Source organism: Oncorhynchus masou, chromosome 29 (assembly GCF_036934945.1).
Source record: "Oncorhynchus masou masou isolate Uvic2021 chromosome 29, UVic_Omas_1.1, whole genome shotgun sequence".
Lineage (NCBI taxonomy): Eukaryota > Metazoa > Chordata > Actinopteri > Salmoniformes > Salmonidae > Oncorhynchus > Oncorhynchus masou.
The window spans coordinates 26316547-26343044 of record NC_088240.1 but is presented as its reverse complement, the minus strand read 5'-3'; the positions used below and the strand labels follow the sequence as shown (position 1 = coordinate 26343044).

The following is a 26498-nucleotide window of genomic DNA, read 5'->3' as shown; positions in this document are numbered from 1 at the left end:
CTAATTCAAATGACAGACATGTCAATGATTCAGAACAGGTCTAATTCAAATGACAGACATGTCAATGATTCAGAACAGTTCTAATTCAAATGACAGGCCTGTCAATGATTGTGAACAGCTAGAACTCAAATTACAGGTATGTAATTTGCCAGCAGCATACCACCCTGCATACCACTGCTGGTTTGCTTCTGAAGCTAAGCAGGGATTGTCCCAGTCAGTTCCTGGATGGGAGACCAGGTGGTGTTGGAGGGCCAGAAGGAGGCACTCTTTCCTCTGGTATAAAAAAATGTCCCAATGGCATTGATTGGTGACATTGCCCTGGGTAGGGTGGGATGTTAAACAGGTGTCCTGACTCTGAGGTCATTAAAGAGCCCATGGTACTTATTGTTAAGAGTAGGTGTGTTAACCCAGGTGTCCTGGCTAAATTCCCAATCTGGCCCTCAAACCATCATGGTCACCTAATAATCCCCAGTTTATAATTGGCTCATTCATCCCCCTCCTCTCCCCTGTAACTATTCCCCAGGTTGTTGCTGCAAATGAGAATGTGTTCTCAGTCAACTTACCTGGTAAAATAACAGATAAATAATGTCAATAACTGAGAAAAGTTTGAATTCAAATGATAGGTATGTCAATTATTGAGACGTCAAGTTCCCTTCACTTGAGTGCACAGCATAGGCATTGTACTACTTACTGGCAGGGGAGGACACATTGACTGGCTCGTCAATGTAGGCAGGCTCTCCTGGGCCACACTTGTTGCAGGCAGTAACCCTGAACAGATACTCTTTACCCTCAACGACATCAGTGACAGTGAACTCCTGGTCTTGAACACCAGTGATCACCTGGGGAAAGACAGTCAGTGTTATTACAATTCTAATAATCTTATTTCATGTTTAACAGGGTATAAGCTGTGGCCAAAGATAGACTACCAAAGATTGTTCCAGCCTTATGTCCCAACTGGAAAAGAGGACAATGTAAGTAAGTAAGTAAGTAATTTCACATGTATATTGCTGTGTTGTTTAAAGACTTATGTTCATCCATACCTTGACCCAGGTCTTGCGGGATACGTCACGTTTCTCAATCTGGTAGCCAGTCAGAGGGCTTCCTCCATCATGCTCTGGCGCCTCCCACATCAGGTGCACATGCTGTCTGGTCACCTCGGCAACCTTGAAGTCTTTGGGTGCACTTGGGGATGCTAAAAAAAATGAAAAAAGAGGGATATGAAGGGAAGAGAAAGAATTGCAGCTGACAATATCAAGATAGTGTTGTGTTTCACCACAAAGCTCATCACGTCACTTACCGATAACGTTGACTTCAATCTCTCCGGAGCAACTGGTAATATCATTCTCCAGAGTAAGAGTGTATACACCTCTGTCTGGACGCACACTTGGAGTGATGGTCAGTTCTACGTAGGTACTCTTTGTAATCATGGACACACGTTCACCAGCAGTGAGTTCCTTATCAGCGAAGCTCCACTTTGCGTTTGGTGTGGGATATCCAGAGATAGGGACACGGATAGTAAGGGGATAAGGAACAATGACCTCCAGGCCATCCTTGAATCCACTCAGGTCCATTGTGGGGCCAACTGAAGATAGAAAATAATGACCATTGTTATGACAAATGCACAACATCTAAAATGATGTATGTCTTCAAGGTTAGTGAAAAGAGAACCAAATGTACCATGTGTATCATCAGCCAGCATGGGTCCCAGTGTGTTGGATGGGTCAGACACTCCAGCTGCATTCTCAGCCATCACCCTGTAGTTGTATTTTTTGCCATATTTCAGGCCAGATATCTGAGGAAAATATGGAAGAGCAGTATTCTGAGTTGAGATACTTGTAAGCAATTTAAGCATAAATTTAGACAATTTAGTAAATTGATGTCAATGGGAGACTTGCATTCAAGTCAGAATACAACACAAAATGTATGATAATTATACTACAAATATTGTATGAAATCTCCAAGAAACCATTTAGGAGCTTTTCATCTTATAGGATAAATACCTTGTAGGTGAGATCCTGGCAGAGCCTGGCGTTGCATCTGAGCCAATGGTCTGTTTCGTCCTCACATCTCTCAATGATGTAGCCAGTGATCGTGCTGCCTCCATTCTTCAATGGGATCTCCCATGTCAGCTGGACTGAGTTCTTGTTCTGCTCTGAGGGTACCAGGTTCTGTGGTGGGCTTGGCCTCTCTGGAATAACAAAAACAAACATGTTTGTATGTTAAAACAGTTCATGTATTTCATCAATAACATTTCAGCAACTTTCAGAACTGAAATAACTTACCAATGGGGTCCATGATCTTAACCGGATTGGTAGCAGCACTTGGTTTGCCAATGCCAGCCTTGTTTTCAGCCTTGACACGAAAGATGTATTCCTTGTTCTCAATGACATCATTGATGATTGCGCTGCGATCTGTTGCTTTACTGATCATTGCCACAGCCCACTTCACAGAGGTCCTGTCACGGGACTCAATGATGTAGGATGTGATCTCAGACCCTCCGTCAGACACTGGTTTTTCCCAGGAGACTGTGGCACCAAACTTACTCACGTTTCCAACACTCACATCCTGAGGAGCATCAGGAACATCTGAAATATAAAGCCAGGTTGTAATTCACTTTTCTGGTCGGCAGTTCATTGTTGGAACCAGTTACGTTTGAACAATGATACTGCACAAGGTGATTATTACAATATCAAATAGTTTGCTTACCAAACTTGTTCTTGGCATAAACACCAGGTTTCTCTGTCTCAACATTTGGTCCACTGCCCACTCTGTTGCGAGCACAAACACGGAATAGGTACATGGATTCCCTCTGGAGTCCGGTCACAGTGTATTCTGGAGCGTCAGAGCGGTCAGTTGCAAGAGTCCATGTCTTGCGCTTGACATCACGCCTCTCCACCAAGTATGTAATGATCTTGCTGCCACCATCGCTCTCTGGCTCTTCCCAGACCAGGCTGACCTCACCATCGGCGGTGTCAACCACGTGAAGGCTCTTCACGGGTCCAGGGACATCTGTGGGAGGCAAAAATACATGAATAAATAGAATCCATATGAACAACAACAAATTCCAAGAAAAAGATCCCTTCCAAGAAAAAGATCCTTTCCAAGAAAAATGTCCTTTCCCGTAATCCATTCAAATACCAGAGTGGATTGAAAGGCAACTTACCAATGACATCCAGATTAATGAATGCCTCTCCCTGTCCGTGTTTGTTCTTGATGATAACCTTGTAACGTCCCTGATCGGACTTCTTAGGGTCCTTCAGCCTGTACTCTGTGCTGTCCCCAACGGTGTGGATGTTATCCTTGGGCAGGCTGACGTTATCATAGAACCACTCAGCCTCAGCTTTAGGATACGCGCTGTAGGGCACGAACATGACGATGGGCTTTCCAGCGTCTGTTACTAAGCTCTGATCCATAGTCTTGATATTTGGCTTAGCTGTAGAGGAATAAACAATTATAAGATAAAATAATAAAACAATTGATTTATTGTGGAATCGGAGAGGATATGAATCCTATGATGACATACCTGCCAGTTCCAGCTTGGCTCTGGCATCCTTGTCTTTGGCGATGATTCTGTACTCTCCCTGGTCACGAGGCCTGATCTCACACACCTGGAGTCTGTGGATCTTGCCCTCGCTCATCATCTGGTACTTGTCACCCTGGACAATGGTCATGTTGTTCCTCAACCATTTGACCTCAACTCTGTCTTTGTTGAGCTCCACCTCAAACACAATATCAGAGCCTGGAGGCTCAAACACATCCTGAGGTGGTCTGACAATCTCAACTGCGGTCTCTGGAATAAAGATTACACAAGAAATTGAATTTGTGAAACATGAATTCATACAGAACGGTTAGAAAAATGGACTCACACAAACAGAATCATAGAATGAATTCAAGAGGCTTGCCTTCAACAAAGAGTTGGGCATGTGATCTCCTTTCTTCGACGCCACAAGAATATTCACACTCATCATCTGGTCTGCACTCCTTGATACGCAGCCTGCAGGTCTTGCCCTCTTTTTCAAAGATGTACCTTGCAAAAAACAAATGGATAATGTTACAATAAGCTTTTCTGCATTTAATGAAAATCCTGGGGTGGCCCTTAGGGCCAAAATAGCTTTTAAGATTTAGTTTCAGTGTCAATAAAGCGACAGTGACTGTGCCTCATAGCAGTCTAAAGGTTTTCCTACCTGGGTCCCTCTCTGATCTCACGTCCATTCCTGTACCATTTCACCTCAGCCTTCTCCTTGGTGAGTTTGCAGGTGAACTCAGCATCCTCAAACTCAGTGATGGTCTGGTCTTTGAGTTGTGCGGAGAAGTCAGTGGGGGCTTCGCTGATGATCATCTCAGCTGTAGATTTGTCATCACCAGCCATGACGGTGTATTCACCCTCATCAGCGAGAGTACAGTCCTTGATGGTCAGTGTGTGCTTGTATTGGTCCACCCTGTAGAGGATGCGTTTGCTGAGTGTGATCTCCTGACCAGCCTTCATCCATTTCAGAGTAACCTTCTGCCTGTTGACCTTGCAAGAGAAGCTAACAGTCTTCTTTTCCTGTGTGTCGCAGTCCTCAAGAGGTACAATGATCTTCAGACTCTCCTCTGTTGACAAAACAAAGAAATCAGTCATGTAGCTCAATTCAAACAAAAATAAGACATACTACTACATCTAATTAGCCATTGGTCAAATTGATAACAAAAATGATAACAAAAATGTGTTCACCTTTTACGGTAAGTTTGCCAGAGCTCTTGGCATGTTCACCACGGTGGTTTGTCAATGTAATAGTATAGTTCCCTTCATCTGACTTCTCAGCATCCTTGATCCTCAGAGAGAACACGTTGTCTTTCTGGATCATGACAAACTTGCTGCTCTCAAACATGGTCTCATCGTTCTTCAGCCACTTAGCTTTTGCTCCCTCAGAGTTCACCTCACAGTTGAAGACCATCTCTTGTCCCTCTTTAACTTCTGTATCTTTGATCGGTGTAATGATCCTCAGTTTTTCTGTGGAAATCAAAGTGAAAGAAACACAAGTTAGTAGGTCGAATTAATAATTTCCCCAAGGTTGCCTCTAAGAAAATCTTAGAAGAATATTACTTTACTGTCCAATTGTACATGCAGGTTTAACGGAAAATGTACTTTATCGCAACCACTCCGAAAGACACATACTGTACACATACATGTTGGAGAGGTTGAAATAGAAAAGAAAACAAACATATTGATGACATACCAAGAACAAGCAGGTCAGCCGTAGCTCTGGTGGTACCAATGAGGGCAACATAAGCTCCCTCATCCTTGGGTTCAGAGTTCTTGATAACAAGTATTCTTCTCTTGCCATCACAGACAATGTCGTACTTGTCCCCATTTTCTAGCTCCTGATTATCCTTCATCCATTTGACAATGAATGTGTCTTTAGAGACTGAGCAGACAAACTCAGCCTTTTCTCCCTCAACCACCTCCTGACTCTGAGGCTTGGCGATAAACTCAGCAGCCAGTTCTGGAAGAACAAAAATAGATTAGTGTATATGCTCTCATTTTCCACAAATACTTTTATCTGCATCCCTTGATTTGGTTTTCATAATAGTACTGCCAGTGTGGAGCCACTACCCAGGATATTTAATTTCTCCACCGGACAAAGATCTTTAACTGACTAAATTAAACAGAGCTCATGTCTGATTTCATTACCATTTATTTTCAGGTTTCCAGATGTCTGTGAGCTAGACAATTTGCAATGGTACTCTCCAGCATCATCTGTTTTGAGATCCTGAATGATGAGTATCCTCTTCCTGCCATCTACGATTTGATCGTATCTTCCTCCCTCTGGAAGTTCCTGGTCTCCTTTATACCATATGACATCAGCTTCGGCCTTTGACACTTCACAAATCATCTTCACGCTGTCTGTTTCTGTTCCCTCCACGTTAGACAGGTTCCTGGTGAACCTAGCCTCTTCCTCTGCAAAGGAAATACAATATAACCGTTAAGTCAATACATTATGATAAGCCGATTATAGTATATAACATTAAAATTAATTTATTTGCCTGTGTCCCAAATGGCACCCTATTCCTTATATATTGCACTACTTTTGACCAGATCCCTATGTGGGCCCTGGTCAAAAGTAGTACACTATATAGAGAATAGGGTGCCATTTGGGATTCACCCTTTGAGGCAGAGAAAGTGTGCCAGACTCACCAATGACTGTAAGCATGCCGGAGGATTTGGAGACCTTTGCATCACATTCATATTCTGCTTCATCATCGAACACTGATTTGTGGATGATGAGGATGTGTTGACGACCTTTGGCAATTATTTCATATTTCTTTCCCTTTCTGATTTCACTGCTGTCCTTCAACCAACGGACCTGTTTCCAGAAACAGACATAAAACAAGGACATTACAATGACGGTACAATGATGTTAAGATGTACTGATCCAGACTATGAAGGAAACAATTAAGGGAGTAAAATGTAACAGCAGTGTAAAAGGTTGAAAAACAGTGGAAGACAGGAAACACAACCAGGTCTCAGTCTTAATATCATGTTTTGTAACTCCACATGCAACTATATTATATTGTTATACAAATAAGAAGGTGTGTTTGAATGTGCTTTTGAAAACAAGAGGTGTGTGCATGTGTTGTGTGGGGTTTGGGAGAGTGGTAGGGTCCGGGAGGTAGGGGGTGAAGGGTCAGGAATCAATACCTTGACATTTTCGCGAGATACTTCACATTCAAATCTGGCAGAGTCCTTTTCTTTGACCTCAACATCATGGAGTGGCGTAGAGAACTCAACATGTGGAGCTGTAAGGACACAAGTCATAGTATTAACACACCAGTATGCCAAATTCACAAAAGTGTAGTCTTAACAACAAACAAACAAACAATATCAAAAGGTTTTTCATTTATACTTTAACAAAGAAACAATATAATTATCTATACTTGACTTACGTTCAACGTTAAGGAAGCAAGAGGTTTTGAATTCTGAGGCGTCGCAGGTATATGTTTTTGAATCATCAAGAGTGCAGCCATGTATGATGAGTCTTCTCTTGCGGCCATCGGCAACAATGTCATATTTCTTAGTTTTGCGTATCTCCTGTCCGTCCTGGAACCAAGTGACCTCAGCATTTTCTCTGGAGACTTCACACTCCAAAGTAGCAGTAGCCTCTTCCTCAACTGTCTGGTCCACCAGAGGCTTGCTGAACTCAACTGGTGGCTCTGTGAGTTCACACATGAATTACACATGATGACTCGTCCTTCACATATCATAACAGCTTAGGAAACCAACAAACTCATTTGACCAAATTCTATTAGTACCACCAACTATTATTATTGTTATGGTCCCTCTTTAGAATATATATAAAACATATATTTTTTTTGACTTGGTCGTTACAAAGGCAGGTACAGTTACAGGGTAAAGCTACATTCCGTTACATAGTTCCTTCAACCTGTTTGTTGTTTGTGCAATTACTGTACATATTCATACTTTTAATACATTTGTATTAAAACTTAACATTGTGGGTACACCTCTCCTCACCCTGTTATAAAATCATACATGACTGTTTCACAGGCTCTAATTCCATACTTAACACATCATTACTTACTGATGGGCCTCTCATTTCATTCAGACTGGTTGGGTAGATCATGCTCCCACACCATTCACACCTGACTCACCTACATTATACTGTTGTCTGTGCTTTGCATCAAGAGACAAATATCATCTAAAGAAATCTGAATCTATGTCACAATGTCACAACTCTGCCCACCCTATGTAAATGCAAGGTAAATACTCCCAATTCTGGCTATTTCATGTAAAGTGGAATCATTGCATTACTATGAACCTGGTCTATATAGCACCATATAGTGCACCATATTTATCTGTCCAGTATGCTTTACAGAGTAAATATTGCGACTATATTGTTGTTTAACCTTATCGAATTCACAAAAAAACAGGTCTCCATGTTGGTTAAGAGAGCAGTTGGGGCAAGAATCTCTATAACAACCACAAATAAATACCACAAACCGCAACCTACCATTCACATGTAGGCTGGCCTCAATCTGGAAATCCTTTGCAGTCAGTTTAACTTCCCCATCCTCTGAAATCTTGACGTCTCTGAGAGTCAGAGTGTGAGTTTTGCCTTCTGCTCGGGTGACCACCTGTGCAAATCAAGCAGTTTGATTAATCAGGTGGACAGTGACAGCTATGGGTGGTCGAGCTATTTACTTCTTCCACTGAATGAACATCAGCAGCTGGTGACAAGGGACTGAAGGGGCCCTAGGCTCAATTTTAACTCCTGTTGCCAACTGACTCCTCCACTTTCCCAAAGCTTGGGTGAGGTAGTTAACTAAGTCAAAACTTTCCCAGTACTTTGTAGTAGGTGTTCCATAAAGTCATCACTTTCCCCTTGAATGTAAACAATATAGAACTACCGCTTACAGTCATAGGTTCTATAGTTTTTTCCCTACTACAAATAGTCATGACATGCCTAATGACATATGTGAAAACATGAGGATCATAGCTGTTCATACACAGGCCTTTGGCAAATGATTATCAAGCAGTTATTTAGCTGTATCTATTGCAAGGTAGACTGTATATTATTTTGCACACGAGATTTCAAACAACTTTAAACTGACACTTTAAAACAATAACCCTGCAGGAAGGGTACCACACGAGTGAGGAGGATGTCTTCCCTGTAACGCACAGCGTTGAGATTGCCTGCAATGACAACAAGCTCAGTCCGATGATGCTGTGACACACTGCCCCAGACCATGACGGACCCTCCACCTCCAAATCAATCCCACTCCAGAGTACAGGCCTCGGTGTAACACTCATTCCCTCGACGATAAATGCAAATCCGACCATCACCCCTAATGAGACAAAACTGTGACTCATCAGTGAAGAACACTTTTTGTCAGTCATGTCTGGTACAGCGACGGTGGGCTTGTGCCCATAGACGACATTGTTGCCGGTGATGTCTGGTGAGGACATGTCAACAGGCCGTACAACAGGCCTACAAGCCCTCAGTCCAGCCTCTCTCAGCCTATTGCGGACAGTCTGAGCACTGATGGAGGGATTGTGTGTTCCTGGTTGTTGCCATCCTGTACAAGTCCCGCAGGTGTAATGTTCGGATGTACCGATCCTGTGCAGGTGTTTTTACATGTGGTCTGCCACTGCGAGGACGATCAGCTGTCTGTTTATGGTTCATTGAACAAGCATGGGAAATCGTGTTTAAACCCTTTACAATGAAGATCTGTGTTATTTGGATTTCTACGAATTACCTTTGAAAGACAGGGTCCTGAAAAAGGGACGTTTCTTTTTTTGCTAAGTTTATATAACTGATTGTAACTGAAGAGAAAACCAGGCTACACAACATTGTAAATCAACCTATCATATAGCGTTTCACACTTCAAACCCACAGGAATTAATTAAATAATTAGATATGTACAGGCCTAACGCTACACATTTCAGATTTTAAAGTTATAACTGTGAAATAGCTCTTCAAGCCATTGGACGCACACACTTGAAGCGGTTAAAAATAACTAGAAGAACGCTTGCAGGGCAGAAAAGCCCTCCTGCGTTATCGCAAAACACAGATCAAATCCCCAACTGGAATCCTGATCCTCACAGGTCCATGTATGCAGAAAGCATGTAGGTTGCACATGCACGAAAAGTAAAACAAAATGTATACAAGTAAATAATGCAACAGGACAATCTAAGAGCCATTTAAATTAAACAAACATTTGGAATAAAAATTAAGGTAAACATAGGAGATAGTTGAGATCATGTTAAAACACTTAAAGTATTTGGGGTATGAGAATAGGTGATAATTCAGGTAGTAAATTCCGTGACAGCATCAAAAGCTGAAGAACATGCACACAACCAGGTACTTCCGCAGGTGCTGGAGTTGTAGGCAAACTCATGGAAAACAGAAAGGAAAACGCAGCAGCAGTGTGCGGCGTTTTCCTTTGTTTAACATATATTTGTCAATCATATGGAAAAAATGTTGTTTATAAGTACAGTTCAAAGTCTTGGCATGTTTCCATATCAATTACTTGAGGTGTTGTCAGTGTTTAAGATGGTATAAACACTTACTCTGTCACTTGGCTCCAACTTTGCACCCCCTAGGAACCATTCCACAGCAATTCCTTCATATGACAGTTCACAGTCGAAAGTGGCGGTCTCCCCGGCAGTAACAGTAACATCCTTGAGAGGCCGCAGCAGGCCGATCACTCGCGCTTTAGATTGAGGAGAAGACATCATTAGTCATTCCAAAATCCCAAAAGAAACCAGTAAATCCTTCACTGCTAACCCTCATTTTTGCAGATCCCATGATGGTCGGCCACTGCTCTGGAGCCCTGTAAACCACCAGGAAAACTGCTAGGAGTAACGCAGAGAGACTTGTCATTGGGGGGGCCTTTCTCATTTGCATACCTAGTTTCCTTGAGATCTATATGGTCAGCAGAAAACTTTGAAGTAAGGCAGGTTGTACATTAGCTCTGCCAATCACTAACAGCACACTAGATAAGGCATGTGGCTTCTAAAATAGCCACAACACCTGATTGGCCATTAGCCCACGCCCTGCCAAACCATCGACTAGGCAATCTGTCCCTGTCAATCAAACTGTTGGAATTCTCCCTTAGTCCTCCCTTGTAAAACAAACTTTTGACACCTACTTAAAAGGGGCTGTAAATGCCTGCCTACATCCTCATCTGAAAGCTCTGGGGTTTCCTTATTCAACAAACAGTTGGGACAATGTATCATTCAAACCCACCATAAACACATTTCTGATTAAATGTACTCCTAAGGGCAATTTAAACATACGTTATTGGATACTTAAATGTTTTTGTTGGTGGCCCACTTGATGGTATGCATATCTTCTGATGTGTGGCACTAACAAATCAGTGTTTATCTAATTGTCAGATAAATGTGTGAGTGTATTAAATCATTCTCACCTTTAACTCTAAGCTGAGCATTGGATTTAGCATTGGCAGCCTGGAAGTCAACTTCTCCGGCCTGATCCATGCGAACGTTGTACAGGATCAGCACATGCCTTGTACCCTCCTCCTTAATCTCACAGTCCTTGAAAGATAATACACAAACAGTCACTAAGTGATCATCAAGTGATATTTTTTCTCAGCCACTCTGAAATGTAGTAAGGAACGTCCAATAATGCAGTAATAATAATGTGGATAGTTTCTTACAGCAGACTGATGAAGGGCCTCTCCCTTGAGTTTCCAGTGACCATGTACTTCTTCCTCAGAGATCTCAGTCTCAAACTTGGCAATTTCTGTTTCTGTGACTTCCACGCTGTACAGGGGCCTGACAAACTTAATGTCACGCTCTGTAGAACAAACACAAAGACAAGTGTTTGTGTGAATGAAAGAAAAGACACTGCATCCCTCAAATTCTGAGCTAAAATCACTAAAGGATACCTTCAATGTTGAGCTTGGCCGTAGTTTTATCCGAATCACAATCACAGGTGTATTCTCCAATGTCGGCTTTCTCTGTCTTCTTAATGATCAGCATACGCCTCTTTCCATCGGCTTTGATGGCCACATTCTTGGAGGGAGTGATTTGCTGGCCACCTTTGAACCATTTCACCTCTGCATTGGGCTTGCTCAGTTCACAAACCATTGTCAGTTCATCCTTCTCAGTGACTGAGTAGTCGTGCAGTTTTGTCGTGAAGTAAGGCTTTCCCTCTGTTGATGAAAAAGAAACCATGATGAGTTGTCTGTGTGATATTTCACTTTCGTCAACGGTAACTCACCTGTTTCGCCAACAACGTTTCAAGGATTTTAACGGTATACTAACCGAGGACTGTGAGCATGGCCTCTGAGCTTTTGCCCATGGCTTCTACTTTGATCATGGATGTGTCATCAATGGACACCTCCTTGAAGGTCAATTTGTGCATCTTGCCATCGTCTGACATGTGCACAACTTTGCTGGGATGCAAACGCACCCCATTCTTGTACCAGGTGACCTGGATGTTGTCATGTGAGAGTTCAATACTGAACTCTGCCGTCTCACGCTCCTTGACAGTGACATCCTTAATGGGCTTGACAAACTCAAGGCGAATTCCTGATAAAACATTCAATTCATAAGAAATTAAATCATCATCATCATCGTGAGAAGATCAATTTCAATCACTTGTAATGAATTGAATCAGGATTTAAACAGGAAGCACAAAAAATATCTTCAGGTTACCTTGGATAACTAGTTTGCCAGTGGTTCTCTTGTCCTCTGCCTCAAATATGTACTTAGCTTCATCCTCATATGCGGCAGATTTGACCACCAGAGTGTGTCTTTTTCCCTCATGGGTAATTTCAAATTTATCATCAGCTGTCAACTCATGAGATCCCTTGAACCAACGGAAGCTCTTAGGTTCTCTTGACACCTCACACTCAAATCTGGCCTCATCTTTTTCATACACTTGCACATCACTCAAAGGTGTGACAAATATAATAGGACTCTCTGTAATTCAGAAGGAAACAGAGACAATGTGGCATCGTGGTAATGCGTAGAATACCACCACTGAAAGTATTTTCATTTACATTATCAGATTAGATCACCAACCAAATGTTTCTTTTTAATCTCACCTTTCACTTTCAGATTAGCAACACATTTAGCATTGGCAGCTGTAAATCCAATCTCCCCTGACAAGGGGGCCTTGAGGTTGTACAATATCAACGTGTGCTTTGCACCGTCCTCTATGATTTCAATGTCCTGTAAGTAGTGGTAAAATTAATGTGGAAAATTGTCCAGATTGGATGAAGACGAAGAGGAAAGGGAGGAAGGAGGAGGAGAATGCTATAGACTGTTTCATTATAATATTTCAAGACAACGTAATGGATGTGAATGAATGATCACGTAATTGATATGAGTGGTAGAATGGTAAAACAGTGAGAATGATTTGGTCTATTTAACATACAGGGGATTGAGTAAGGACTTCTCCGTTCAGTTTCCACTGGCCATGGACATCGTCTTCAGAGATTTCTACCTCAAAACGAGCGGTCTCACCATCAAAGACCTCAACGCCATACATTGGGCGAGTTATCTTTATATCTCGAGCTGCAATTCAGGATTGAGAACAATACAATTACAAGAAAAAACGCACGAATGTTCTCAAAATAAATGTTTGTTCTATGACAAACATTTGTAATTGCTTACCCTCGATGTTAATATTTGCCATGGTTTTGTCCGTTCCACAATCACATATGTATTGTCCCTTATCTCTGTCATCCACTTTCTTAATGGACAACACTCTTCGATTCGCTTCAGCACTTATGGTTACCATCTTAGAGGCCTTAATTTCAGTCTCATTATGGTACCACATGACGGGGACATCTTTGCTGAGTTCACAGTCCAGAGTTACCTCGTCTTTCTCGACTGCAGTATAATCCTGCAACTTCACTACGAAGTACGCATCACCCTCTGGAACATGGAAAAGTCATCAGGAGGATATGTGTTTCGTATTCTGCATTTATGTAATGTAGCATGGTGCAAATCCTTAAATGAGTTCAAGGATTTCAATCACAACAAAGAAACAAACAATAAATAAAGAAACAAAGCAGGGGTTACCTATCACCGTCAGGTTTGCCATTGAGGGAATTCCTTTAGCCTCTGCTTTAATCTGGCAGATATCATCTAGAGTCAACTCCTTGATTTCTAGTGTATGTTTCTTTCCACGACTATAGATGAGCACGGTTCGGCTCACATGGAGTTTGGTTTCATTTTTGTACCATGTCACAGGTACATTCTCGTGAGAGAGCTCAAGCTCAAACCGAGCAGTGTTACCTTCCTTCTCAGTTTGGTCCTGAAGTGGCAATTCAAATTTGAGCCTGATACCTATATGTTGGATGAGTGCATATTGGACTTAGTTAAAAGAAATTCCAACTCAGAAATGAATTAATGAATCACAGGGAACAACTTTTGATGATAGCAAACGAAAAACCACTCAAAGGACGTCAAATCTAATAACAATGGTTCCACACTTACCCTCCACAGTGAGTGTAGCGGTTGACTTTTTGCCCGAGGCTTCAATACTGTAAATTCCCTCATCATCAAACTCACAATTGTTTATGACCAACATGTGTTTTTTTCCATCATCGATTATTTCATATTTTTTGTCTGATGTACCAATGGTGTCAGAACCCCTAAACCACATGACTTTAGGCACATCCTTTGTGATAGTACACTCAAACATAGCCTGTTTCTTTTCAGGTACAGACACGTCCTTCAAGGGGACTGTGAAGTCCATTTCCAGTTCTGGGAGATACAAATAATGATCTCTTTATCAATACATGCATAACATCATCGATACATACATACATAATTTGCTCTTGGAACAACAGCTTACCCTTGACTGTGAGCACAGCACTAGTGACAGCATTCAGAGCTGTATAAGACACTTCACCAGACGCGTCCAGTGGAACATTTTTCAGAGTGAGGAAACGTTTCTTGCCCTCCATTTTGATCTCACATGTCTGAAGATGCAAATAAAACGAACAAGTTCAACAGATATTGAAGACTGTTCAACATATAAAACAGTTTTTCTGAAAGTTTAGGTTACGGTTAATGTCTGGGGAAATATTTCAGTCAAATCATAAGACAAGTCTTACCGGTGATCTTGTTAAGACCTGCCCTCTATGTTTCCATTCTCCAGGCACATCCTCTTCAGATATCTCCGTTTCAAATGTAACATCTTCTTTCTCGACCACCTCACAACTGGAGAGAGGCTTCAAGATCTGAGCTTCACGTTCTGTAAAAATATCAAAAGTATATAATAAGCATTCATTTCATGTAGGTAGCCTTCCTTGATTCAACAACATACAAGATATGTGTGATTGTGCAACCAACCTCCAAGAGTCAGTTTAGCTGTGTATCTGTGGCCTTCAACTTCCATGGCATATTCTCCAATATCGTCGGGCTGTGCATTCTTTATTGTGAGAGTCAGGACTTTTCCTTCTTTCTTGACCTCAGTCTTGTCAGTAGGATCGTTAGTAATCTCATCGTTGCCTTTGAAAAACTTCCAGTTGGGGGTTTCTTTGAAGAGCTCACACTTGAAAGTGGCAGTGGCCTTGGGTTTCACATGCTGATCTCTCAATGGTTTCACCAACCAGTCTCTGATAATTTCTGTAAAATTAAGATGTAAATCAGTTTTCATACATAGATGAACAGATTGACTATATTTATGTCGTTGGTAGGTGTCAACAGTTTCTTTAGGGAATTATCTACAAACCAATGATTTTGACAGTTGTTTTGGTCCTGATGAGTTCACACTCGCATGCGTAGATGCCAGCGTCGTCATCGCCCGTGTTCTGGATCGTAACGGCTTGTTGCATTCCAATGACGTTGATGGCCACCTTTCCAGGGATTACTTTGAGGATCTTACCACTCTTCATCCAGGTCACTTCTCTCTCCTTGTTCAACTCACAGGTCAGGTACATAGGCTGCCCCTTCAGGACTGACGTCTCCTCATCCAGCTCCTTCACCCACTTCACGGGCAGTTCTGAATGCGTAAGTATTGGGTTAGTATGAGGTTGTTATTTACGTACAAGTTATTTGCATCAAAATGTAAAGGTAAAATGCATCAACCCATATCAATAATACATACATGTAATAATCAGTGCAACTTAAATCTGACATAGAAGCTACATAGATTAAGGAATACTTTATCAAAAAGGGAGTACTTTCCATAAAATTGTGTAGTTATACGGTATACATTTTTATAAAAAAATATAAAACAAAACATTAAGTAAAACCTTTTTATTTAAGCTACATTAGCTGTTAATGAATTGCGATCAACTTTTCAGTGGTTTACATGATCTTGTTAAAAAAAGAAGATTCTTATAAATACATCAATTCATAATTATCTGAAATACCTTCAACAATGAGTTTAGCGGTTGTTGTCTTTTCCTTGTTGCCCAGCTTGGCTACACAGGTATATTCTCCAGTGTCAGAAAGTTGTACGTCAATAATGGCGAGTCTGCGATCTTTGCCATCAGAGGTGAATTTGTGTTTTGGACTCTCTCTTAGGTTGCTGTCATCTTTCATCCATGTAGTTACTGCAGTAGAAGGTGAAACCTCACACTCAAACGTAGCAGAAGCACCAACAGCGTCCCCTTCTTGTAACACTATGTCTTTGAGCGGTTTCGTGAACTTCAGTGGAACTGCCTTAAGCTGGAATCCGAAAGGATTAGCATCGGGTGGTTTGTCTCCTCCACCTCCGGGTTTCAGTCCTCTACCCCTGCCTTCACCAGGGGATGGGGTTTTGCCTGCTACAATTCAGACACAATTGCACAAATTAGATTTTTAGCCTGTTTACATCAGTTAAAATGTTGATATGTAATGTTTTGGGTGAACTGACCAAATTCACATAGAAATGTGAGTTATAGATCTATCATTCTACTTGAAAGCAAGTCTAAGAAGCTGTAGATCTGTTCTATGTGCACTATGTCAATGCTTCCCGTTCCTAAGTGTTGTTTTTGCATCTTTTACTTTTGGTTTTGTACACCAGCTTGAAACAGCTGACACAACAACATTATTTTTGGTTATGGAAACTATATTTCACAGTGGTTTAGATGGTACAATGATTCTCTACACTATACTATCTTATTTTGTCACATAAACTGACATTAGGCAAACTATTGAGAGTTTTAGCAACCAAGAAATGGAGGAGCGATTTCTGCATAGCGCAACTTTAAAAGTGTTCAAATGTTCAAACTAATACATTTGTAACACTGTGTTAAACTAGAAAAATATTTTTCCTAATAGATAATGTGAGAGCGTAGGTACAGCATTTCATTTTAGAAGTTTACATTTTTAGATGCTACTGGCTTGCATTGAAAAATGTATGCTAGTGAAGTAGAATCAGGCTAAGGACTATCAGAGAAATAGTAGTGAGATAGTACACTTGAAAAAACAGGGAGTTTGTATGTGTTGATTGGTGGTTGTTATTCAAGATAATACATGATAAATGCGTGTTAACAGTTCCATTTGCATTATCACTACACTTGGGGGGGGGGGGGCTCCCGAATGGCGCAGCGGTCTAAGAAACTGCATCTCAGTGCTAGAGGTGTCGTTACAGACCCTGGTTCGATAAAATAGTTCCACCGCCATTTCTCACATAATTCATTTTACCGACACAAAAAGATCCCACCTTGTCTAACGTATTTTGTTTTGTCAACATTTGGATGGTAGCGACAAATTAGCTTTTTCATCAGGCCTGTTGTGACATTTTTATCCAACATGTACTTCACTCGCATAAAAAGGTTTGATGGAAAACTGGTTATAGACTAAGTTTTGTCTAACTTGTTAGAAAAGTGGTCAAAGTAGCTGATTTGTATCAAAAGCAAGTGTTGACAGTGGATAGAATGTTGGATGTCATTGCTGAATTATGGGAAGTTTATAATGTTGAAGACATCCCATTGAAGTGGATGGAGGCTTTGGGGAGGACAAAAAGGTTAATAGTTTAAAAAGTATAAATTATATTAAAAAGCTGTTGACAAGCAATTTAAGTTGAATCATTCTGCCCGTTTTAAAGTTTGAACAGTGCAAAATGTTGGTCATTATATAACTATTCAAAATAAGTTACAGTGAGAACATTGAGAGTAGAGTGTGCTGACGCGGCACTCAAAAAAAGTTTCACATGGATGTAACCAGTCTTACCTTTGAGGCCTCTACCTCTACCTCTGCCTGTGCCTGCTTCTTCTGCTGGCTTTCCATCTGTTTAAGATATTTAAAATGACTATACCGTAAAGACAGATCACATTCAAATCCCTTATAAATATTTTGCTCAGAATCGTACATACAATATGGAGAGATAAATAAAGACGGGTGAGGATGGAAACAAATTCACAATGGATGATGGTAGATGGGTATATAATACACAATGTCAAACACCATGTGGAAAAACAGCATGCCAAACATGTGCTTTTTACATGGATTGACAGACAATCAATAGAAACATGGAGACTGACATTGATAAACAACACAAAATGATGACAAACAACACATAGAACATAAAAACATTAAGATGGAAATGGATGAAGATTATTTAGGATGAAATACTTTTTCTGATGAAATTGATGGACATGGAGAAACAATACGAATTTATGAAAAACATTAACATGTAGAAAATGAAAACATTCAGATGAAAATGGGTGGAGATTATTTGGGGTTAAGGACTTTTTCTTCAATGGTGATTCGCTCCAGCCTTCATCTCACCTCGTCTTGGCATTCCAAGTGCATCACCTTCCTCTCCCAAATCTTCTGTGGATCCAGGACTATCACGAGGGGCAAGTTCCCATCCCCAACCTTCACTGTCAGATTCCTCCTCAACATCTGGCTCCTCCTCAAATACTTCCTCCTCCAGCTGAGTCGAGATCTTTCGTAACTGTACAGCTTTAGGGGAAAGCTCTTTCATTGCCGGCACCTTCTTCAGTGGTGCTCCATCAGTTTCCTCTTGTGGTGATTTCTTTGGAACTTTTTTGAGGGTAACACCTTCAAATGAATCTTTTGGTGAAACTTCTTTGGGTAGCTTTTTGGTTCTTTCCGCACTGGGCTTCCTCTCCATAGTAATTTTTTCTATTTCTTTTGGCTTTGGTCTTTCAACCTTAGGTGAAGGAGTCTTTTTCAGTTCTACCATTTTCTTAAGTGTCTCTTCATGCTTTGAGGGTTTATCTTTTTCTTTGTCCTCTTGTTCTCTTGGCACCTGCTCAACCTTTTTTAACTGTACTGGCTCTTCCTCTTTAGGACTCTTTTCTATTTTCTTTATGGGTGCTGTCTTTGGAGGACTTGGCTTTTGTTGAAGGGGTTTTTGAGCCTCTTTCTCCTTCTCAGGCTCCTTCTCAGGCTTCACAGCTTCAGCTTTAGGTGACTTTGAAAATGGCTTCAATTTAACATCTTCCTTCTCTTGCTCCTGTGTTGTAATCCTTTTCACCTTTGTCAGTGGTTTGTCCGAATCCTGGACTTGTTCATCTTCAGGAACTTTGGTCACTGGTTTTAATTTGACTGCCTGTGGCTCTTCTTTAGCACTAGGAACTCTATCAGCTTTCTTACGATCAGCAGGTTCTTTGATGTCTTCATCTCTTGATGGTCTCTCACCTCTTTTGAAAGCCCCAGATTCCTTATCTTTGTACTTGTCCTTCTCTGGCTCAACGGTTCCTGCTTTAGGAGATTTTTGGAACGGTTTTAACTTCACAGTTTCTTCTCCTTTTTCATCTGATGGCAATCTGGACACTTTCTTTAGGGCTAAACTGGGGTCTGTTGGTTCCTCTTCTTTCACACCCTTGGGAGTTTTCTTTAAAGTCATTTTGTCCTCTTCTTTTTCATCTCTGGGGATGGTCTTCCGAGACCATTTGTCCTCAGTTGAGTCTGTTGTTTCAACCTCTTTAGGTGTCTTTATTTTAGCTCCATCAGGTATCTGGCTGATTTTATCTGTCTTGTCGATTTGCTCTGCCTCATACCTTTCATATACTGTTACTTCAACTTCTTCATACACTCTCTCTTCAAAGTCATGGATTGTATGCTTCGTAATTTTCGGAGGAGGTTTCTTTGGTGGCGCTGGCTGATCTTCAAAAGGGACTGAAGGCACTTTCTTCAGTGATATGATCTCCTGTTCTTGCTCCACATCTTTGGATATCCTGGTTGTTTTCTTCAAGGTTGGCAGTACAAGTGTTTCTTCTTTCTCAACATGAATTTTTGCTTTTTGTCGGAGAACTGCAGTAAAGGTTTCATATTACACATAACAGCTCACTGAACAAGATAACAACATTGAAAACATCACATCCAACACTGAGATTTAGCTATACAGCAAACAAGACAACACACAAACAAAACTCACAGAAAACAATAAAGTAGGAAATTCGACTGTATATTTAAAATATTGAGCTGGATATTTGTTTATATGCAAGGAATAGTGAAATGTAGAGTATTCATCATACCTTTCTTAGCAGGTCCAGGTGCCTGCTTGCCTTCACCTAGTAGGGGAATTAAGGAAAAGTAAACACTGTTTAGTACAAAGATTCACATTAATTTGAAGATATATGGGATACAAGCCTCAATGTATAAAGTATGGTCAGGACATTGAGATGTGATTGAGAGGAGTTGTATAACCAGCCCAATCAGTTAAGAAAATTGATTCACTTTTGTCTTTGAATGGTATTGGACATTATCTTGTGGAACCAATCGGGAATTCCAAGGGAATTTCCTCCCATAACCAATCAAAGATGAAGAAGACTGAAGTAATACTATCAAGTGAAGATATAACAGGGAAACTATGACATTCACTAATGAATTTTAGGACGAGAACTTAGTAAGACATTTAACATGATGTGACATTATATACAGAACCACAGCATTGCTATGAAGGTGGTTAGAGGTGGCACCTACCTGATTTGAATAGTATAACATGCACATAAAACATTATAACGAGACTGGACAAAGAACAGGCATGTTTTTGTGGATCGAAGAGGCAACCATCTTTGTTGAATGAGATTAATGCAAACACGTTTAGGTGACTTGAAGAAAAAAACAAGCAAAATATGTTAGCCTCAACCCTCTAAGACTATAATGAGGCTTAAGATAGAATGCTTAGTAGTATTTGGATGGTGTGGTTTTCGAGATATTAGTCTGTCATTTTATTTTTGTGAATTTTTGTTGTTGTTGAATACCTGTCTCCGTATCATCTTTGTCTTGCACTTGGAAGGCAGGCTTTGTTTCCTGTGTAGTCTTTTTCTTATCTTGAGGAGCTTCAAAAGAATGTTTAATATTTATATTTGCCCAAGAAACATTCATTCACGAATGTATTTGAAGAACATACATGATGCAACATTAAACAGACATTTACCTTCAAGAGGACTGACTTTCTTTGCAAGTGGCTCTGTGGGCTTTGGAAATGTTTGGCTCTCCTTTATTGGTACTTAAAATAAAATTGTACAAAGGTCAAAATCAAGACAGTGCATGTTGGGATAAGCATTAAACTACTGAGAAGAAACATGTCATCAACACACATAGACACATAACAGATAATACGTAATATCCAGAATACATAACACACACAAACATAACAGACAGGGTAGCAAGATTTTTAAGATTTAAGATTTGTGTTTCAAGGATTGTCCTTGTTATACCTTTTTGGGCAGCAACATCTTCACTTGACACCACTTCAGCAACAGCTTTCTTCTCTGGCTTAGAGACTTTCTTTACAAGTGGCTCCACTGGCTTTGGAGGCTCAGCAACAGCTTTCTTCTCTGGCTTAGAGACTTTCTTTACAAGTGGCTCCACTGGCTTTGGAGGCTCAGCAACAGCCTTCTTCTCTGGCTTAGGTTCAGACTTAGGCTCAGGCTTAGACTCTAGCAAAGACACTTTCTTAAGAAGTGGCTCAGCAGGCTTTCGAGGTGATTCCACCTGTTCAGAAATAGCTGTTTTCTCTGGTGCAGGCACTTTCTTTGCAAGAGGCTCAGCAGGCTTTGGAGGTGATTCCTTTGCTGGAACTTGAAATAAAATTATACCATGGTCAAAGTCAATTCTGCTTTATTTAATTTTACCTTTATTTAACGAGGTAAGTCATTGAGAACACATTCTCTTCACAATAACAACCTGACAAATCAAGATATTACAGATTGCGGTATGCATTGGACTACTGATAAAGTATCAGAGAAAGACTATATCAAATATAAACATAGCACACACAAAGACAGAGAAAAACATCAAAAACACATAACGTAAACACAAACATAACACACAAAATATAAAGATTTTAAGAGTGAAGATTAAAGATTTGCATTTCAAGATTTTCTCGTTATACCTTTTTTGGGAACAACATCTTCTTCAGCATTAGCTGTCTTCTCTGGCTTAGTCTCTGGCTTAGTCTCTGGCTTAGGCACCTTCTTTGCAAGTGGCTCAGTAGTCTTTGGTGGAGATTCTACCTCAGCAATAACCATAGTCTCTGGCTTAGGCACTTTTTTAGGAAGTGGCTCAGTGGGCTTTGGAGGTGATTCCTTCACCTCCTCAGCAATAGCTGTTTTCTTTGCCACCTTCTCTGGCTTAGTCTCTGGCTGAGACTCTGGTTTAGATACTTTCTTAGCCAGTGGCTCAGTCGGCTTAAGAGGTGATTCTTTCACCTCTTCAGCAATAGTTTTCTCTGGCTTAGACTCTGCTAAAGACACTCGCTTTACAAGTGGCTCAGACAGTTTTGGGGGTGATTCTTTCACCTCCTCAGCAACAACTGTTTTCTCTGGTTTAGGCACTTTCTTTGTAAGTGGTCGAACAGGTTGTAGGGGTGATTCCTTCTCCTTTGCTGGTACTTGAAATAAAGTTATATTATGGTCAAGAACAACATACTACAGAAGTGAACCATCAAGAAAATACAAAGGCAATATGTGATCAAACAGCAAACACATAAGGATAAACAAATACGGAAGTATCCCAAACACAATTACACAAAATGTACACACAAACAACATACAAACAAACAACAAAAAAGCAAGATTTTAAGAGTGACGCAAGAGTGAAGATTTGTATTTCAAGGATTGCCCTTGTTATACCTTTTCGAGTTGCAACCTCTTCTCCACTTGAAAGAAACACATCTTCAGTAATAGCCTTCTTCTCTGGGCTCGACTCTGGTTTAGCCACTTTCCTTACAAGTGGCTTTGGCGGTGATTCTTCCACCTCCTCAGCAACTACAGTCTTCTCTGGTGTAGTCACTTTCTTTATTAGTGGCTCAGGGGGCTGTGGAGGTGAGTCTTTCACCCCTACAGTAAGAACAGTCTTCTCTGGTTTAGCCTCAGGTTTATGTTCAAGATTAAACTCTGGTTTAGATTTAGGCTCTGGTTTAGCCTCTGGCTTAGGCTTAAGCTTAACATCTGGTTTAGGCTTTGACTTAGCCTCTACTTTAGCCTCTAGCTTAGGCTCTGATTTAGGCGTAGTCTCTATTTTAGCCTCTGGCTCAGCCTCTGGTTTAGGTTCAAGCTTAGGCTCTGGTTTAGACTTAGCTTCTGGTTTAGGCTTAGGCTCTGGCATAACTTCTGGTTTAGGCTCTGGCTCAGCCTCTGGTTTAGGTTCAAGCTTAGACTCTGGTTTAGATTTAGGCTCTGGTTTAGCCTCTGGCTTAGGCTTAACATCTGGTTGAGGGTTTGGCTTAGCCTCTATTTTATCCTCTAGCTTAGGCTCTGATTTAGGTGTAGTCTCTATTTTAGCCTCTGGCTCAGCCTCTGGTTTAGGTTCAAGCTTAGCCTCTGGTTTAGACTTAGGCTCTGGTTTAGGCTTAGCTTCTGGTTTAGGCCTAGGCTCTGGCATAACCTCTGGTTTAGGCTCTGGCTTAGACTCTATTTTAGCCTCTAGTTTAGGCTCTGATTTAGGCTTAGTGTCTACTTTAGCCTCTGGCTCAGCCTCTTGCTTAGGCTCTGGCTTAACCTTAGGCTCTGGCTTGGCCTCTAGTTTAGGCTTAGGCTCTGTCTTCAACACCAAAGCGGGCTGTGGAGGTGATTCTTTCACCCCTACTTCAGTAACAGTCTTCTTCGCTGGTTTAGCCTCTAGCTTAACCTCTGAATTAGACTCTGGTTTAGGCTCTGGTTTAGGTTCAGGCTCCGGCTTAGCCTCTATATTAGGCTCTGATTTAGGCTTAGTGTCTACTTTAGTCTCTGGCTCAGCCTCTTGTTTAAGCTCTGCCTTAGCCTTAGGCTCTGGCTTGTTCTCTAGTTTAGGCTTAGGCTCTGTCTTCAACACCACAGCAGGCTGTGGAGGTGATTTTTTCACCCCTACTTCAGTAACATCCTTCTTCTCTGGTTTAGCCTCTAGCTTAACCTCTGGTTTAGACTCTGGTTTAGGCTTAGGCTCTGGTTTATCCTCTGGTTTAGGCTCTGTCTTAGCCACTGTCTTAGGTTCTGGCTTGGGCTCTGGCTTAGGTTCTGATTTAGGTTCTGACTTAGACTTTGGCGTAGACACTTTCTTTACAAGTGCCTCAGCAGGCTTTTCAGCAAAAGCTATCTTCTCTGGCTTGGACTTTGGCTTGATTTCTGGCTTAGACTCTGGTTTAGCCACTTTCTTTCCAAATGGCTCAGATTCTTTCACCCCTTCAGCAACAACAGTTTTCTCTAGCTGAGACGCTTTCTTTGTAAGTGGTTCAACAGGTTGTGGAGGTGATTCCTTCTTCTCTGCTGGTACTTGAAATGAAATGATACTATGGTCAAGATCAAGATACTACAGATTGTGGTAAGCAATGGAGCACCAATACAATATCAAAAAAGATGTGATCAAATAGAAAACACAATCCAAAAAAGACACAAAACATAGACACAAACAACAGAGAATTGCAAGAATGACACAAGAGTTGTGGATTTTGACCACGAAGAGGATGTGTTGATATGGGATGGCAAACACTGGAATGAAGAAACTTTATGAATAATACTGGGCAAAAAAAGTTTGATTTCAAACTAAGTGTGAAATGGAATTGACGGATGATTTTGCTGACAAGATGATGAGATGAAACATGTTAGATTTACTTAGTATACCTCTTGAAGGCGAGGCTTTTGAAGATATCTTTTCCTCCTCTTGTGAGTCAAGTGTTTCCTCTTCAGAAGGAATTACTTTGGCAGGTTTGTCTTTCTCAACTACCTGCTTCTTAGTTTGGATGTCCTCAACTGCAAAAGGTCTCGCTTCGATGGGCTCCTCTCTCATAGTAAGTGTCTTGTCAGCCCTTTCCTTGGATTCAATTACTTTGGCAGGTTTGTCTTTCTCAACTACCTGTTTCTTAGTTTGGATGTCCTCAACTGTAAAAGGTCTCGCTTCGATGGGCTCCTCTCTCATAGTAAGTGTCTTGTCAGCCCTTTCCTTGGATTCAATTACTTTGGCAGGTTTGTCTTTCTCAACTACCTGTTTCTTAGTTTGGATGTCCTCAACTGTAAAAGGTCTCGCTTCGATGGGCTCCTCTCTCATAGTAAGTGTCTTGTCAGCCCTTTCCTTGGATTCAATTACTTTGGCAGGTTTGTCATTCTCAACTACCTGTTTTTTAGTTTGGATGTCCTCAACTGTAAAAGGTCTCGCTTCGATGGGCTCCCCTCTCATAGTAAGTGTCTTGTCAGCCCTTTCCTTGGATTCAATTACTTTGGCAGGTTTGTCTTTCTCAACTACCTGTTTCTTAGTTTGGATGTCCTCAACTGCAAAAGGTCTCGCTTCGATGGGCTCCTCTCTCATAGTAAGTGTCTTGTCAGCCCTTTCCTTGGATTCAATTACTTTGGCAGGTTTGTCTTTCTCAACTACCTGCTTCTTAGTTTGGATGTCCTCAACTGTAAAAGGTCTCGCTTCGATGGGCTCCTCTCTCATAGTAAGTGTCTTGTCAGCCCTTTCCTTGGATTCAATTACTTTGGCAGGTTTGTCTTTCTCAACTACCTGTTTCTTAGTTTGGATGTCCTCAACTGCAAAAGGTCTCGCTTCGATGGGCTCCTCTCTCATAGTAAGTGTCTTGTCAGCCCTTTCCTTGGATTCAATTACTTTGGCAGGTTTGTCTTTCTCAACTACCTGCTTCTTAGTTTGGATGTCCTCAACTGTAAAAGGTCTCGCTTCGATGGGCTCCTCTCTCATAGTAAGTGTCTTGTCAGCCCTTTCCTTGGATTCAATTACTTTGGCAGGTTTGTCTTTCTCAACTACCTGTTTCTTAGTTTGGATGTCCTCAACTGTAAAAGGTCTCGCTTCGATGGGCTCCTCTCTCATAGTAAGTGTCTTGTCAGCCCTTTCCTTGGATTCAATTACTTTGGTAGGTTTGTCTTTCTCAACTACCTGATTCTTAGGTTGGATGACCTCAATTCTAATCTCTTCAGTGGTTTCCTCTCCCGTAGTAAGAGTCTTAAAAGTTTCCTGCTTGGATTGAATTACTTTAGAAGGTTTGCCCTGTTCTATAACCTGTTTCTTTGACTGGATATCCTCATTTGTATGGGGTATCTCTTCACTGAGTTCCTTTCTCATAGTAAGGGTCTTCTTAAAGGTTTCCTCCTTGGATTGAATTACTTTAGAAGGTTTGCCCTTTTCTATAACCTGTTTCTTTGACTGGATATCCTCATTTGTACGGGATATCTCTGCACTGAGTTCCTTTCTCATAGTAAGGGTCTTCTTAAAGGTTTCTTCCTTGGATTGAATTACTTTGGAAGGTTTGCCTTTCTCAACTACTTGTTTCTTTGATTGGAAGTTTTCAACAGTGCAAGGTATCTCTTCAGTACCAACTAATCCCTGTCCTTTCTCTTTGGGCAACAGCGCTTTTATTGGAGAGATACCTTCTGACAAATTTATTTTGTCCTTTCTTGTATTAACTTGTATATTTGATATTTCTTCAATTACTGATTCTACTCTGATAGAAGATTCTACTGGTTCTTGGCATTCTACTGATTGAGCAATACCTTCTTGGTTAGATCGAATGTCAGTTTCCTTTCTTGCTGTTGGTTTGGGGGAAATAATATCTGTGGCTGCATTTATATTCTCTGAAACATCCATAACAGATGCCTCTTGTTTTGAAACATATTCTTCATGT

At 41.0% G+C, this 26498-nt stretch overlaps 1 protein-coding gene across 1 annotated transcript in view; it reads right to left on the bottom strand.

Moving 5' to 3' along the window:
• ttn.2 (titin, tandem duplicate 2) overlaps positions 1 to 26498 on the bottom strand; it is a 176248-nt gene that overhangs the window by 84402 nt on the left and 65348 nt on the right. The window contains exons 91-132 of the mRNA XM_064944764.1: positions 24490 to 26226; positions 22525 to 24141; positions 21786 to 22283; positions 21109 to 21465; positions 20826 to 20897; positions 20650 to 20727; positions 19921 to 19956; positions 17645 to 17701; positions 15859 to 16254; positions 15216 to 15485; positions 14834 to 15109; positions 14596 to 14735; positions 14334 to 14460; positions 13973 to 14242; positions 13556 to 13822; positions 13145 to 13408; positions 12906 to 13045; positions 12574 to 12700; positions 12182 to 12448; positions 11789 to 12055; positions 11410 to 11676; positions 11179 to 11318; positions 10930 to 11056; positions 10070 to 10212; positions 8010 to 8133; positions 6928 to 7194; positions 6683 to 6780; positions 6179 to 6347; positions 5675 to 5941; positions 5220 to 5486; positions 4715 to 4993; positions 4185 to 4593; positions 3903 to 4027; positions 3524 to 3790; positions 3164 to 3433; positions 2707 to 3009; positions 2283 to 2585; positions 2001 to 2188; positions 1678 to 1792; positions 1298 to 1582; positions 1041 to 1192; positions 692 to 839 (exon numbers count right to left, since the gene is read on the bottom strand). Coding sequence (XP_064800836.1) covers positions 692 to 839; positions 1041 to 1192; positions 1298 to 1582; positions 1678 to 1792; positions 2001 to 2188; positions 2283 to 2585; positions 2707 to 3009; positions 3164 to 3433; positions 3524 to 3790; positions 3903 to 4027; positions 4185 to 4593; positions 4715 to 4993; positions 5220 to 5486; positions 5675 to 5941; positions 6179 to 6347; positions 6683 to 6780; positions 6928 to 7194; positions 8010 to 8133; positions 10070 to 10212; positions 10930 to 11056; positions 11179 to 11318; positions 11410 to 11676; positions 11789 to 12055; positions 12182 to 12448; positions 12574 to 12700; positions 12906 to 13045; positions 13145 to 13408; positions 13556 to 13822; positions 13973 to 14242; positions 14334 to 14460; positions 14596 to 14735; positions 14834 to 15109; positions 15216 to 15485; positions 15859 to 16254; positions 17645 to 17701; positions 19921 to 19956; positions 20650 to 20727; positions 20826 to 20897; positions 21109 to 21465; positions 21786 to 22283; positions 22525 to 24141; positions 24490 to 26226 — 11976 coding nt within the window. The remainder of the gene's footprint in view (positions 1 to 691; positions 840 to 1040; positions 1193 to 1297; positions 1583 to 1677; positions 1793 to 2000; positions 2189 to 2282; positions 2586 to 2706; positions 3010 to 3163; positions 3434 to 3523; positions 3791 to 3902; positions 4028 to 4184; positions 4594 to 4714; positions 4994 to 5219; positions 5487 to 5674; positions 5942 to 6178; positions 6348 to 6682; positions 6781 to 6927; positions 7195 to 8009; positions 8134 to 10069; positions 10213 to 10929; positions 11057 to 11178; positions 11319 to 11409; positions 11677 to 11788; positions 12056 to 12181; positions 12449 to 12573; positions 12701 to 12905; positions 13046 to 13144; positions 13409 to 13555; positions 13823 to 13972; positions 14243 to 14333; positions 14461 to 14595; positions 14736 to 14833; positions 15110 to 15215; positions 15486 to 15858; positions 16255 to 17644; positions 17702 to 19920; positions 19957 to 20649; positions 20728 to 20825; positions 20898 to 21108; positions 21466 to 21785; positions 22284 to 22524; positions 24142 to 24489; positions 26227 to 26498) is intronic.